Source organism: Brienomyrus brachyistius, chromosome 7 (assembly GCF_023856365.1).
Source record: "Brienomyrus brachyistius isolate T26 chromosome 7, BBRACH_0.4, whole genome shotgun sequence".
NCBI lineage: Eukaryota > Metazoa > Chordata > Actinopteri > Osteoglossiformes > Mormyridae > Brienomyrus > Brienomyrus brachyistius.
This window is the reverse complement of record NC_064539.1, coordinates 25,563,072-25,577,740: the sequence shown is the minus strand read 5'-3', so window position 1 is coordinate 25,577,740 and position 14,669 is coordinate 25,563,072. Positions and strand designations below refer to the sequence as shown.

Here is a 14,669-nt window from a genome sequence, read left to right as displayed (position 1 = left end):
AAGTTTAGTAGGAGTTGGGTCAGCAAAGGTTAGTACATTTGCAGCAGGACATTAAGTTGAAAAGTTCTAATTGTGCTACGGGAAAGAGATTCAAATGTTTTATTATTAGTGCCAGTAAGACTAGAAGACTGGTAGCTGTATGTAGTTACAGATGTTCTTAGGCTGGTCTGTCTCATCTTGGCTATTTTACTTTTGAGAGATGTAATAGTCATCATTCCTAAGAGCTTCTGGGACTTAGCATCCTCCAATGTTAAATTCAAAGTTAGCCTAGACACCAATTCGAAACGCAATTTAGAATTGTTTTTATTCTCTTCTGTCATCCCGGAAAGACGCAGACCTAGGAGTCACTAGTACAAGTCTGCCGTTAGACTGTGTCCAGGTGACATCTAGTTTCGTTGAGCGCCATTTGCACTCTAGCTTGCGTGAAGCCTGTTTAAGGTCACGTGTGTGATTGGTGTATTGGGGTCAGGTTCTCTTATCGCTGTGTTTTTTTTTTTCTTAAGTGGAGCTACAAGATCTAGTATGTTGCAAGACGATTGCTCCATATTCGCAGCTATCTGATCAAATTCATTTTCCCTAGAGGCTTCAGACGTGTGGTTGAAGGACTGTGGAAGTTTGTCGAGAAATGCTGCCGTGGTTAATGAGGCTATGGAGTGACTGGTATTTCAGATGTCGACAGGTAATGATCAGAAATTAGAACATTCTGGAATAATAGATGTGTGTTTCACCAGTACACCATGGCTAGGTATCAAATCCAGGGTATGGTTACAGGCATGAGTAGGCCCAACTACCTTCTGATACACAACAAGAGTGTCAAGAATAGAAGCAAAAGCTGTGGTTAAAGGACGACTCGTTTCCCATGTGAATATTAAAATCACCATCAATCACTGCTTTATCGGTGATGACCACCATATTTGTTAAGATCCGCACACTAGATTTCTGGAATATGTGCCCCATCCCCTCATTGGCAAAATGAGGGCCGCATGTCTGGCACTGAATCTGGGGTCGTGGGTGTGGGTGTTTGGGAACCTATGGCCTAGGATGTGCTACATCTCAGGGGATTTGTTTCCTCCTCCTGAATTGCGTTGCATCTCCAGGGAACGACCTTCAGGAGCCGTGCCTCTTGTCTTTGCTGGTGGTTTCTTGGAATCTATACCCACAAAAACAGCTTAAACCTGTAAACATGCACACAGCCGCGTATTAGTCACCAACAAACAATTTGGAACACTGACGGGAAGAACACTAAGCACATTGGTTACTTCACGTAAAATGAGGAAGAGTTAAACACTGATGACAAATTGTCTACGACGCTATTGCCGTCCTTATGCTCTACCGGATAACAAAAATGTACCCACCGCTGACTTGAATGTGCCAGGGGATCTAGAGGTATTCATCTTGAGCTAATGGAACTAGCCTAGCTTTTACTGCTGGCGTGATCATTGGGATTGGGGGGAGGGGGGGGGGGGGTGTTCCGCTAGACAGGACCACGATATGAGATCGTCAACATTCGAGGTTTTGGATCTCACTGTTCTGCTCTTCACTAAAGAGGGAGATGGTTTAGGACTCCATGCCGCGGGCTGCTGGCTCTCCATCTCATCACACGGGGCTTCAGTCCTGTATCTCTGTCTGACCACCTGATTCCACAGGGTGAAGTTGGTTTCGCCCATGAGGCGCTGAAGCTGTGGGGCTGCTCTGTGGGTCCCCATTCAGACCCAGCAGAGGCTGAGAAGTTAGTGGCAGACTGAGACCCAGGGTAGCAATCAATTTTTGTTTCAGGCTGTTGTGGTCTGCTTCTTTTCTGCACCTTCCCATAACCACCACCCCCCCCACACACACTGCTGTCTACAGCTGGAATTTAAAGGTGGTTTTTTTGCATTTTAATGGCAGTTTATGGAGTCCAGCCTGCAGCTGCATGAGGCTCAGTCTGGATCACATTAACTCAAGTGCAATGATTTATAAATTGCTTCTCAGGCTATAAATTCCTGCTGTAATTGCAACGCCCTCCCTTTCTAACTACAAATGGACATTGAGACGCACACACACACACACACACACACACACACACACACACACACACAGACACACACACACACACTCGCCACAGCCCCCTTCTGGTTGTTTGCTGTCCAGGGGTGGCTTTGGAATTAAGGGGTGTATTAGTTGATGGGGGAAGTAGCTTTCATGGGATATTTCCTGAAGCCAGCTGTTCTTATCACCTGGAATCCCCCCCCCCCCCACCTCCAAAACTCATGATATAACTGGTCAAAACCAAGCATTTTGTAGAGAAGTGAAGAGTCAATTCTGGATCTGTGACAGATGCAGTAAAATGTGGAAGCATAAGGATCTGAGCGATTTTGACGAGCCAAATGGTACTGGCGAGGCGACTGGGTTAGCGCATCCCCAAAGCGGCCAGTCTTGTGGGTTGTTACCGGTACCAAAAGTGGTCCAAGGAAGGCCAACCAGTGATGAGGTCATGGGTGCCCAAGGCTCACCGATGTGCATGGGGAACAAAGGCTAGCCCACCTGTTTCGATCCCACGGGGGAACTAACGTAGCGCAAATTGCTGAAAAAGTTAATGCTGGCTTTGATAGGAAGGTGCCGGAGCCCACCCCCCCCCCCCCCCCGCTGTGTATGGGACTGCATACCCATGCTGACCGCTGTGCACCGGCAAAAGTGTCACTATGGGCACGTGAGTGACGTAGGATGTAAGCAGGTAGCCTGGTCTGCGGAGTCACGCTCTCTTGTACATCATCATGTACGGCCAGGTCATTTACAGCGGATATGAAAAGTGGGAACTTCTGTTAAAAGGCCAGGTTTTTGTGATGTAAAAAAAACGAGATCCTGATAAATCATTTCACAACTTTTCTTGACCCATTACCTGTACAATTCAATTGAAAAACGCACAAATCTTTTTTTTTGGGGGGGGGGGGGAGATATTAAATATATTAATGTACAATAATCTGGTTGCTTACTTGTGCACAGCCTAAAACTAATAAGTACTTGGTGGCTGAAATGCTGACGGTCTTCACACCGCTGTGCCCCATGTTTAGATTAAATGCCTTTTAGGGTTGCAGTGTCATCAGTAAGTATGGAATCTGTCATGTATATTTCAGTACTCGGTTTTCATGGTATCGATTCTATAGCCTAGTGCACATGCCTAGACTGGAGTGCAACCTCGCACACAGGGTGTTGCTAAGATGTCTAGCTCAGAGGCATCAATACTGCGTAATACTGACAAAGGCGCCAAACATCACAGATGATCTTAACATTTAAATGATCGACACAAGACATAGTACAAACTTTCAAAAGATGGCCATCTTATTTCTCAGTTAATGAAAAATAATTCTACCTGTTCCGGTTAAAGTAGATATGTGACGTGCATTTTTCCTACCGGACAAAAAGGTTCCTATAGGGTTAATCACTATAATTATAAAATGACACATAATTTTTAAGTGTTTGTTTACGACTTGTGAGTATTTCTGATTGCGATTATAGTGTGATTACAATAGCTGCTACTATACTTAATATGCTTTGACAATGCGACGAGAAGGTTTTTTTGAAATATAGTGATATCAGTTTGATGTTCGCTGGTAGTCCCTAGGATGTAGCGGACCTGTGGGAATAGCCGGGCTGGCGATACAGGCAGATGACATCACAGCAGCAGCGAACCCAGGGGCTCAGACTGACGTCCTGGAATGAGCCCAGATAGGCAGCATGTTTCCCTCCTTCTGGGGGTGGGTGTTGTGATTGGGGGGGGGTGTGTCTCAGACGCTGTGGTCCCACTCTTTCCCACTAATGGTCCTTTTGTGCTTGAGTGCCTGAGTAGAAACAACCCCCCCCCCCCCCATGCCCAAGCGGCCCCCATGTCACCGTGGAAACCCTAGTGACCTTTAACCTGACCAGACTGACTGGGGGGTCACAGTGGGAACTCAGTATGTTGGGGGGGGGAGTGCACATTCTGATCAGGGGCATTGAAACGGGATGCCGTTGGGCTTATAGGACTTCCTGACCGCCTGCAAGCCCCCCCCCACCCCCCCCACTTGAATAGATTTGTCTTCTTTCTCTTAAAACTTGTTATATGTCCCGTGACCTCAGGGTCGCATGTTGAAGGGCATTTTGGGGGAGGATCCTTATCTCAGTGGACGCCAGGAGAGCTTAAATCTCATTCGCCATTCCTGCGCAGGCTGGGTACTGCGTGCAAGACCAGAACTCGGGGTCAACTGCATGTACTGAATGTGCAAGATAAATACTTGTGATTAAGGAGCTCTTACAGTCCTTTTATAATTGGGGGGGGGGGTATGAATGTTCATCCGTGAGACTGTTTCTTCTGGCTGGAGGGACAGAGGACAACGGCACTCAGCTAACTGGCAGTATTTATTGTTCACTGTGATTGACTGAGCAACCTGTTAAAAAGGTTCCCAAGTGCCTGCCCCGGCATTCCAGCTGTCACTGGAAAAGGGAATCCTTTATCCGGAAGCAGTCTTCCCTGGAATAGGCCTGCCCATGAGCACTCCAGAAAAATGAGGGGCAGCTTGTTTCCATGATCATTTCCTGAAAAGATCAGTTTTCTGCAAAAAGCACTCTATTTCTGACTATACAGTTATTACAGGGCTGGTCTTGAGATCAAATCAAATTGAAATTTATTCATGAAATGCCACAATACAGTATACACTAGTAGATGCAGACAGGGAAATGAGGGCCAATTAAGCCACTTTTGTCTGTCTAAAGTCATTTCATTTAATGTACATGTAATGTGTGATGTGACGTGACATCGACAAGCGGTCTGGTCGCTTTATGGTTCGTTCATTTTGAAATTCGCGTACCGCATCAGTATCTTCCAACTGTTCCGGCACATCACTGCATAATGGTGTATCCCCTATTATAGACACTGTACGCATGTCGAAGTTTGGGGGCGAAGATTTGTGTTAGTCCCACTGGCCCTGTTCACTGCAACTTATTTCTTTCCATCTTTTTCCAGATCCGACCGTGTTTCGGTTCCAGTGTTTTGTAGATCTGACATAATTCAGTGAACTGGCGGCATGTTACCATTCAACACGCTTTTCCAGCTTTGTCTTTATCATTGTATTTCCTAGACTTCAGGGAATACATGTGGTTTAGCACCACTTCACCACCACCACAGATGCCTTGCTTGTAAAGATGTTATCTCGAAACCATTTGACTGAGCTTTTTCAAACTTCGCACGGGCATTGAATGGGTCAGAAGTGGAGAAATACTTGATTGTGCCAAAAGGTTTCATGGGAACGGATTACATATTGGGACGGATCACCCCGAAAATGAAAGTAGGCAAGATTTGACCTTGTGAATGTGATAAAACGTATTTGATGGATCATACTACTGCTTCACAAAAACATTATATGGATAAAGATCTACAAATGGTTTCATGTACAGATCAATTCCCCCAAAAATGAAGCAGTAGTGCAATGTGGCAGCAGAAGAAGGAAACCGCAGCTGTAGAAGACTCTTGGTCTTGTGAAGACAGTAACTCTAAAAATATTTTATGGATCTTTTTCAAACATTACAGGTACAATGTAGGGTTGACAAACTGCAAGTGACGGATCTTTTTCAACCCTTGTGGACACATGTTGTGAGGTTGGGGATCTAGACCTGATCAAATTGCGATAAATTGCACCAAAATTTGGTCAATTCAATTCACATTCGCTTTACATGGATGTGTTGTGATACGTTAATCATCATTAGAGTGAGTAATACAGAACAGGAAAAAGGAAGAAAGAAATTAAATAAAGAAAACCAGATGACAACAGAGGAGAGGAACCAAAAACTCCAGAGTAAGGAGGAAAAAAATCCTCTGGGGTGGGGTCCAAGGTCAACTGACTGCCCAACCCCCCTGGGCACACTGACATTACTGAATAATGTTGAAGCATAGTGAAAGCAAGGAGAAGGCTAAATCAGACACTTGTTCTTCTCAGCATGATGATTTGCCCAGTCCTTTCCAAACTTTGGACATTGTTTAGGTGAAAATCTAGACTTGTTCAAATTTTCAAAGGTATTGCACCAAAATACAGCAACAGCACTTAGCGATGGCAAAGAGAAGGGTGAGGTGATTAGAAGGTTATCATTGTGAACAAGATTACTCTATTAGTACAGTATTTATTGTCTTTGATCGTTCTTACTACCACTTCACAAAAACGGCCGGAAAAATCTACACCACTACTACACAAATCTATTTTCACTTGACCCAGACGCAAAATCACCTCAAACTGCAAATTGGAATTACATTGACAGAGGGCAGCCAAGAGCGAAAACGCAGTCATCTGCAATCTAAACTTATTGTCTGACCTCCGAAGAACGTCAGTGATTCTGAACCGAGGATCTGCGGCGGACTGGTAGCCAGTCAGCGAAATGCGCCACGGGGAACTCAGAGAAATTTATTGTAGGAGAAATTGTTTCATTTTTTTTTGGAGAGGTGGGGGGAGTGTGTAAAGTAGGCTTATAAAAATATTTTCTTTTGACTGTGCCAAAATTTGCCCCCTGCAACCCCTCCCCCCGGGCTCAGCTAAATTTATTTATGAGGGAATTTAATCGTGTCACTTATCCGAGTCCAGGCTAGTCCGTGGTGGCACATCAGGCACAGATCCGGTGGGCCTGATTACATTAACGCGAGTTGCACAAAGGGTTGCCAGATATGTAGCTTTATCATGAACTCATACTGCAGATAAAGTCACCAGCAATATTGCTTGTTGGTTTGTGGGCATGGAATTGGTCTTTGTTTTTTTTTTCCCCCAATTTTTTTTATTGTGCAAAAGGATCATGTCTGCAGTCATGTAATTGATTCTTTCTGGTAACGTGAGGATGAGAGTTTGCACCCATCACATAGAGTGTCAGTCAGGAATGTGGACACGCCAAGCTGCCTACAGGAGATAGTATAGTATCACATGACCTGGACACCAATCTTAAAAACAGTAGGAATTTTTTTTTTTTTTTAAAGGAGTGTGACCAAAGAGTGAAGGAAAAGTGGCCAATGAGAGCTCAGCATATGTGGGACCTCCTTCGGGGACAAATGGGAAAGCCTCCCAGGAGGCCACCTCATGAAACTGGCGTAGAGGAGTCATCTAGCCATGCAACAAATCGGGATTAAGGGTCTTGCTTAAGGACCCAATGGTGGGATCACTTTGCCGACCTCAGGATTTGAACCGGCAACTTTCTGAATCCTAACCCACAGAGCTGCCCCCCCAAACAATTTTTTTTGTTTAAAATCCTTTTGAACAGTGTATACATAACTCCATATATGTTATTTCATAGTTGTGGTGTGGTTTATGATAACTCTAAAAGCACAAATAAACCTTTCTCTGGGTAAGTGTGTCTAAACTTTTGGCTGGTATGTTGCGTGATCACCCCATATTGAAAAATGTCGTGTGACAGATTCAAAACAGAACACAGAATTTTATCTCCTATTTTTTGACCGTGTGATCGTGAGCTTGGGACCTCGCCACCTCCCCCCACATAACAAAGCTGCCAGTTTTTTCCCACCGTTCACCACGGCCATGTTTTACTGCTTTGCATTTAGTGTTTCATGGGCACGTTAAACACTTTAGTATGGTGTCAACAGAGCTCCTGCCTCTCAGAAGATTAGTATTGCACTAGTAGCGGAAAGCTCATAGGTTCTAAGAGGCTGTGTTTTGGTCCAGCAGGGGGAGCAGAGTTTAAGGAAATGGATTTGTAATTTTTTTTGTAAGAGGGTGTTTTATTTTAAGGCGTTATTTACTAGTATTGTGTACCTGGCTGTTTTTTTTAAATCCTAAGTCACCTTTTATATACCCATTTTATATAACTAGATGATTCATTAAACTTTGGTTGCTCTGTACAGTTTCCCTGAGTTTCAGATTCCCTGTTGACAGTGGGTTTGTGTGTTTGTTTTTGTTTGTTTGTTTGTTTGCAGGGAGAGAATTGGGGTCTCAATAGCCAGGACGGTGCAGACTAGTCATTAGCAGAGGGTGGAGGAAAAGGGTTTTTGTTTGGTGTGTGGCCCAGTCCCATCCAAACATCTCTGCCTGGAGACATGGCGACCAGGGAGAGGAAACTTTTGTGTAGAGCAGGAAACAGAAATGGACCGGATTGCAACCCAGAAAACATTTCCATTAGTCGTTCTGTTGTTTATCTTGTGCTGTGGCATTTGTTAGAATCGGCTCTCGCTCAGCTGTCACTAAAAGTCTCCTCTATCACTACTGACCCTTCGCCCCTCCTGATTAGATTGTACTTCTAGTGCACATGGTCATGGTTTGGTTAGCAGGGGCAAACAAAAATGACCTCGTTTGCAAACAGCATCCTTATGCTGTGTGTTCTTTTGCTTGGGGTGCAGGGGGACCGACTGAGCATGCTCTGTGACTCAGGGTGGGAGGGGCACACAGTATCACTTAAATATAATGGAGCTGAGGGTGTCAGGCTTTGGGACGATTGGAAAGTGTGGTTGTGGCTTAAACGTCACAGTTGGGTCTTGAGTTTTTTTTTTTTTTTTTTTTTCCTCCAACTAAAATTCACAAAAAGAAACATTAAATTCCTTGAACTTTATTCTGAAATTCCTTGAACTCCACCGTTTGAGCCATCAGGATTCCTCTGAATATTTCTGAAATGCCTTTTCAGGAAATTTCAGGAAAAGCATTTCCTGGCTTTGCAGCACTCTGTGTGCCATCTGAAAAATCTAATGAATTGATAAAAAAGACACTGTTAACTGTCTATAGCATCATATATAAGAAGTTGCAGGCTATACTGTGTGGCCTGTTGAGTGTCCAGGAAAGCTAGGATGAGACGCCGTCCTTTGTGCCTGTCTGTCAAACACTCATCCAGCCTGCATTTGCTCCTTGGAACTGACATCAGGGCAAATGGCAAACTCATAACCAGCCTGACAGCCATGGCAATGTTCTTTATGAACAGGCGGAAGCACTTCTGGTTTAGCGTTTAAGTGGGGGCTCTGGCTGGGTCAGGGGGGGGCGGGGGGGGGGGGGTGTTGGGTTTCAGCTCTGTCATGGGGAGCCGGAGAGGATGGCCATAGGATATGAAAGTTCCTTTTGGGTCTGAAAGTTTTGAAAGATGCTGAAAAGATGTGTGCTTCTGACACACCAGTGGGATGAGGAGTGTGTGTGTGTGTGTGTGTGTGTGTGTGTGTGTGTATGTGTGCAGGTTACGAGCAAGAGTGATAAGTTTGGGTGCCTGCATGAAAATGTGGCTCTTTACGTGAGGATGAGATGTGACTTTATATGACTGGAAATGTTTGAAATGATCCATGTACCAGATGATTCAGTGTTTCTGAGGATCAGTAATCATGGGAGCGACGGCAAACGGGGGGCACATTTTCAGAAATTGTTGCATTTAGCTGGTGAAAAATGCAGTGCCTCAGCAGTGCCTCAGTGGGCTGTCCGGATTGAGAATAATAACCTCAGTTATTCTCCGGAGCGTCTACACACACATCCTAGTAATTGCGGCTCATACCATCTATTGTGTGGGCGGGGGGGTGCAGGCTGTTTATATGGTTTGGGTCAGAAGGTTAATGCACTTCACCAGAGTGCTGCTGGTCACGCCAGGCTGTCTGTGCTGTGCTGGCTCCTGCAGGCCGAGTCCATGCTCTCCCCCCCCCCCGCACACCGGGACCTCGCCACCTCCCCCACATCACAAAGCTGCCAGTTATTTTCACCATGGCCACGTTCTACCGCTTTACATTGTTGCCAGTAAGCAGTACCTCTGCCAGATGTAGCAGCAGCCATACCTGAAAGTACTGATCACTGGGTTTGCTTCATATCAGCTGGGATCCGGTGCACAACAGCAGTTTTCTTCATACACCTTTCCTGGTTTACAGACTGTGCTTTGTCTTCTCGCAGTACCTGCAGATGAAATGGCCGCTTCTAGACGTTCCCAGCACGGCAACCCTCAAAGACCCCGGATCATCCTCGCTGGGACCCCTGGTGAGTGTCAGCTGCTCTCTCTCTCTGGTTACGGTGGGTTAGGGGATTCCTGTGGTCACGCAGTGGTGCCCGACCTTTGGGAAAGCAGAGCGGCAGCACAGTAAACCCCAGAAGCAAGATTTCAGAATCTAGGAATAGTGTTACTTTTGAAAGTGCCACCTAACTGCAGGATGATAAATTCTCTGGACATTAAGAATTAGATACGCAGATACCTCCTCACCTTCTTCTAGTCTTTCTTGGTTGACCTCTGTTCTACGAAAATCACTGCTGCCACCTACTGGAAATACTCGGTCGGTTATCTTGCACATGCGCAGTCAATACGCTCGGACACATGATTTCCGCTGGACAAGAAAGATGTTGTCTGGTGCAGACACCTGATGATGATGATTTACGTCACTCCACCCTGTACTTGACTATCTGTGGCTCCTGTGAAAGCGACTACGCTTTTAACCACTTCTTCACCTATGAAATAAAAAAAAAAATTAATAAAAAAAAAGCTATAGATAAATAAATTAAATATTCCAATAAATAATGTCCTTTTATTTTTAAATAATTCCATAAAAGGTCTTATATTTAATGTTTGTCTTCTACGTATAATTTATAAGTTCTATTTTGTGATAATGTTGTGGTTTTCATTAGTCAGTCGTCATTATAAAATATTTGTCATAATGGAAATGTGGTTTCTTGAATTCAAACTGTATTTCACAACTCGCTCTCTGTCTGTTGCGTTATCAGCTTAGTTCAGTTCAATTTTAATTATGTAGCATATGTTCGCTACATTGTGTCAAAGCGCTATGCATTATTCCTCCCCATAGTGTCATAAGTGCATAAGGAAGCTCATTCCCAATGGGAGTCAATGAGAGAAGGTGGGAAATCAAGGTCGGTGGAATATGGAAGGTAATTGGTGTTGGATTACAGGAGAATGAGTGGTGTACTTAAGACTGAATGTTCACAAGGGGTGACCCCCGCCTTCGGCCCAAGGCAATATTGTGGGTCAGAGGTGGAGGAGTTGGCTGATGCCTGGGTAGGTCGTGCAGCCTGAACCCCTCAGCCATTCCAGAGATCTGTGGATCTACCAGACTGAAGTGCAGTTTCGGAGGCTCGTTTGTTCTGGATTTTCCTATCTGCAGTTGTTTAGGTGGACAGTTAAATGCGAGACCTGAAAACCTTGGTACATGAAAACATTTTTGAGAATGAACAAGGAGACTCCTGGCAGATCCTGTGCCTTGAGACCGGCGTCCTTTGCGGGGTCAGTCAGAGGTGCATTCCTAACATTTGGTGACGGTGAGGATGTCTTAGCCTGTCAGGAACTCGATTAAGCCAGTTTAGCTCACAGGTTTAGTTCACATCTAAATCAGACCTGTATTAACACAGTGAAAATAGACACTGACTAGTCTGTCGCTGGGTACCTTTCTGTTGCATTTCTTGCAGACATGACTCGTTTCCTGGAGTACTGAGCTCTTAAACACACCCGGTTTACAAACCCACTGGAATTGGTAGAAGTCGATTGATCTTCAGGTGGACTCTGATGTGGAAAACATGTTTTGTAACAGACATATTGGGTGAGAGTGTAGCAATTGTGTGTGTGTGTGTGTGTGTGTGTGTGTGTGTGTGTGTGTGTGTGTGTGTGTGTGTGTGTGTGTGAACGCGCATCCCAGCGAACACCTGACACTTGCATCTCTGTGGACCAGCGTTATGCAAATGAGGAGTCTTATCAGAAGCATTCTGGGAACCGGTGAACTGATACCAGCTGAGTTTCTGTGGAACACAGAGTGCGCTGCTTCCTGATGGAGCTGATGAGGAAGTGGGTGACAATGAGTGCCTGTCCGGGGAGGGCTTGGGGGTGCTCTTCACTTTAATGTGCCCACTCATCCTTTCACATTACCATGCAGGGTAGCTGATGTCCAGTTCCCCCCTGCAACTTTCACACCCCTCTGAAAACTGAATACAGACTCACACACTTTCTTGGCAGATATGCTTGCGCCCCCCCCTTCAATTTTTGGCAGCCACACTGACAAACACAGCAAAGTACCTACACACTCCTGGCTTTCCCTCTAGTACAAACACTGTCTTGACCCATCATTGCACAATAAGTGTGTCATTAGCACAAGTCTGAGTGTCGGATCACTTTGTGTCCTCTGGCACACGACGCCATATTGCCACACAGCTATGTGAGAAAATGTCGCTCTGGATCCAAGGATCTGCTTTGCTAATATAAAGTCTTATGAACTCTCCTCCCCGCAGGGACCGTACAGGCTGTCCCTCTTCCATCTCTCTCTGGTTGGTAAAGCCCAGTGCTGCCACCTGATGGTGGGTCACGGTCATCACATGCCAGACTCCCCCCCCCCCCCCCCCCCACGGCCAAAGCCGTTCATATTGTCTTTAAGACACTTTTGTTTTCTAACTTCCGTTTTATTTCTGAGATGAAACTTTAATCTGACCAAAGTATGTCAGTTTATGGTTCTGCACATTGATGTGGCTTGAGTAACTCCAGTATTAGGGAGAATACAAGCTAGATACTGAGGTGGTGGGTTAGGGTGTACAATATGTAAAAAATATCATATGGTTTTTTTCATGTAGGATCACTACCCACGATCTTATAACGATCTTTCTTTCTTTGACATGTACCTGACCTGTAGAGTCGGACTCACATGTAAGAAAAGTTCTGTTTCAGCATAACCCCAGTATAAAAGTTTTTGCATTCCTTACCTGTACCTGTTTACCTATACCTGCCTGTCTGTTAGTCTTTGCACATTATTACAGCTGTGTGTGCAAACAGTAAGTGACCTTTGAATGGTTGTGTTGCGAGGTGATGCAGCCATTGGACCCCCCCCCCCCCCCCCCGCCGGGTGAGAGGGCAAGAAGCCCTGAATGGAACTGGAATGACCGGCGTCCGGCGTGGTTCTGGGTCACAGCAGAGGACTCTCACATACACATTGAGAAACTAGGAGATAGACAGGCTTAGTTCTCTGCAGTCTCCCTGCTGCCTGTGTGTGCACGTGTAACCGCCCCCCTTTCAGCATCTAGGGCAAGCTTGGGCCATGTTGTCCTGGACGGTATAGGATGGTGATGTGACTTCAGACTTTGCTGCTCTGCTAAGGTCTAGGTGTGCTGCTTGAGTGTGGGTTTAACCCCTAACTTCTTAACTCTAATTTCTTAACCCCACAGTCGAACAAGGTACCTGTAGTCCAGCACCCTCACCACATGCACCCACTGACCCCGCTTGTCACCTATGGTAACGAGCACTTCTCCCCCGGGACTCCCCCTGCACATCTGTCTCCGGAGATTCTCGACCCAAAGACAGGTTAGTCGCATGCACACTGTTCTCCGACAACCCTCTAGGCCCTTCCTCTTTCTGGACTTTGAAAGAGACTTACCAGGGAGCCTCCTCATCTCCTACAGGCATCCCACGGACTCCACACCCCTCTGAGCTTTCACCGTATTACCCGCTCTCACCTGGGCATGTCGGACAGATTCACCACCCCCTTGGCTGGCTGGTGCCACAGTAAGTACCCTCTGCTGGCCATCCGTGGCCAGTTACCTTGCTAGTGGTAGGATCCTGGCTGAACCGATAATTAAGTCTCCGTGCCGTCTGTGATTCTGCTTTTTCCTCTGGCTTTCTGCATGGGGGGAGTCGCTGTCCACACGCACCTCCTGTCTCTGTGGGAATCGGCATGATGCTCAAACCTCCAGCATCGTGCGTGTTAGTAAATAAGTGACAGAGCTGGCTGACACCCGGAGCTTGGCTGTGTAGCTGTTGTCTGACATTAAATACTGCTGATTTTCATGGGGTGAAACAGTGGACTAGTGCATTTAAAGATAAAGGAGATCCTGGAATCTGACTGCCATCACCACACAACCAGTTAATAGGATGTCAGAGCCGCACTCTTACTTACTCTTTCCATGCTATAAAGGAAACGTGTTTAATTCGACTTATATTTTCATTTATAGTTGTTCATTCAAATTTCCGGTACTTAAGAGGAATTAAAAAAAAAACTGCAGTTTATGAAATAAATGGAAAAGTGGTAAAAACCTGCGGCGTGCTTGAACGTCTGACTGGTAGTGTTTGTTCCTTCCTGTTTGCCCTCAGTTCTCCCCAGGGCCTCTGCCCTTTGAGATGCACCTGGAACAGTGCCCTGCGGAGCCATTTAGGTGGCCTCCTTAGAACCAACCCCAGCCGGCTCCCATCTGTCCAACGGAGCAGCGGCTCTATTTTGAGAGTTCCAGGTCCCTCTGAGTCCCGATACCCTGTGCAGGAGCCTCATTTCATATACTTGAACTGGTGACCTTGTTCTTTGAATCATTAGCTGCAGTTCCGGGCCATAGATGAGAATTGGGAAGTAGATCGACCACTAAACCTCAAGCTTCATTTCACGATTCAACTCCTGCTTTCACCACAACGGACCTTTTTCTTTGCGTGCGAAACTGTAGTCGTCGAAGTGATTTTTATTTCACGTTTCCTCTTAGCATAATGAGTTCCTTAAAGCCTTTCACTAAGGGCAAACTCTTCCCCCCTCTCCTGAAAGGAGGAATCCACTTTTTAGAGCCAAATGTCACAGACAAAGTGTACCATAGCCTTTGAGGTGCCTGTGGGAAGTGCCTGCTGGAGGTCTTGGTTGGATGAGGCTATAGCAGGCAGGACCCTATTTGTAGCCCCTCATACTAGATGCATTTCCAAGCATTGGCTACGTTAAGAGAAGATGCAACTTTCCCAGAAGTCAATACCCACTCTAA

General features: G+C 45.7%; 1 protein-coding gene across 4 annotated transcripts in view; it reads left to right on the top strand.

Moving 5' to 3' along the window:
* The window catches only part of tcf7l1a (transcription factor 7 like 1a), a 34,917-nt gene that overhangs the window by 17,185 nt on the left and 3,063 nt on the right, over positions 1-14,669 (top strand). For all 4 annotated transcript variants that reach the window (XM_049019555.1, XM_049019554.1, XM_049019553.1 and 1 more), the window contains 3 exons: positions 9,852-9,935; positions 13,104-13,239; positions 13,338-13,440. In XM_049019555.1, the coding sequence (XP_048875512.1) occupies positions 9,852-9,935; positions 13,104-13,239; positions 13,338-13,440 (323 nt within the window). The remainder of the gene's footprint in view (positions 1-9,851; positions 9,936-13,103; positions 13,240-13,337; positions 13,441-14,669) is intronic.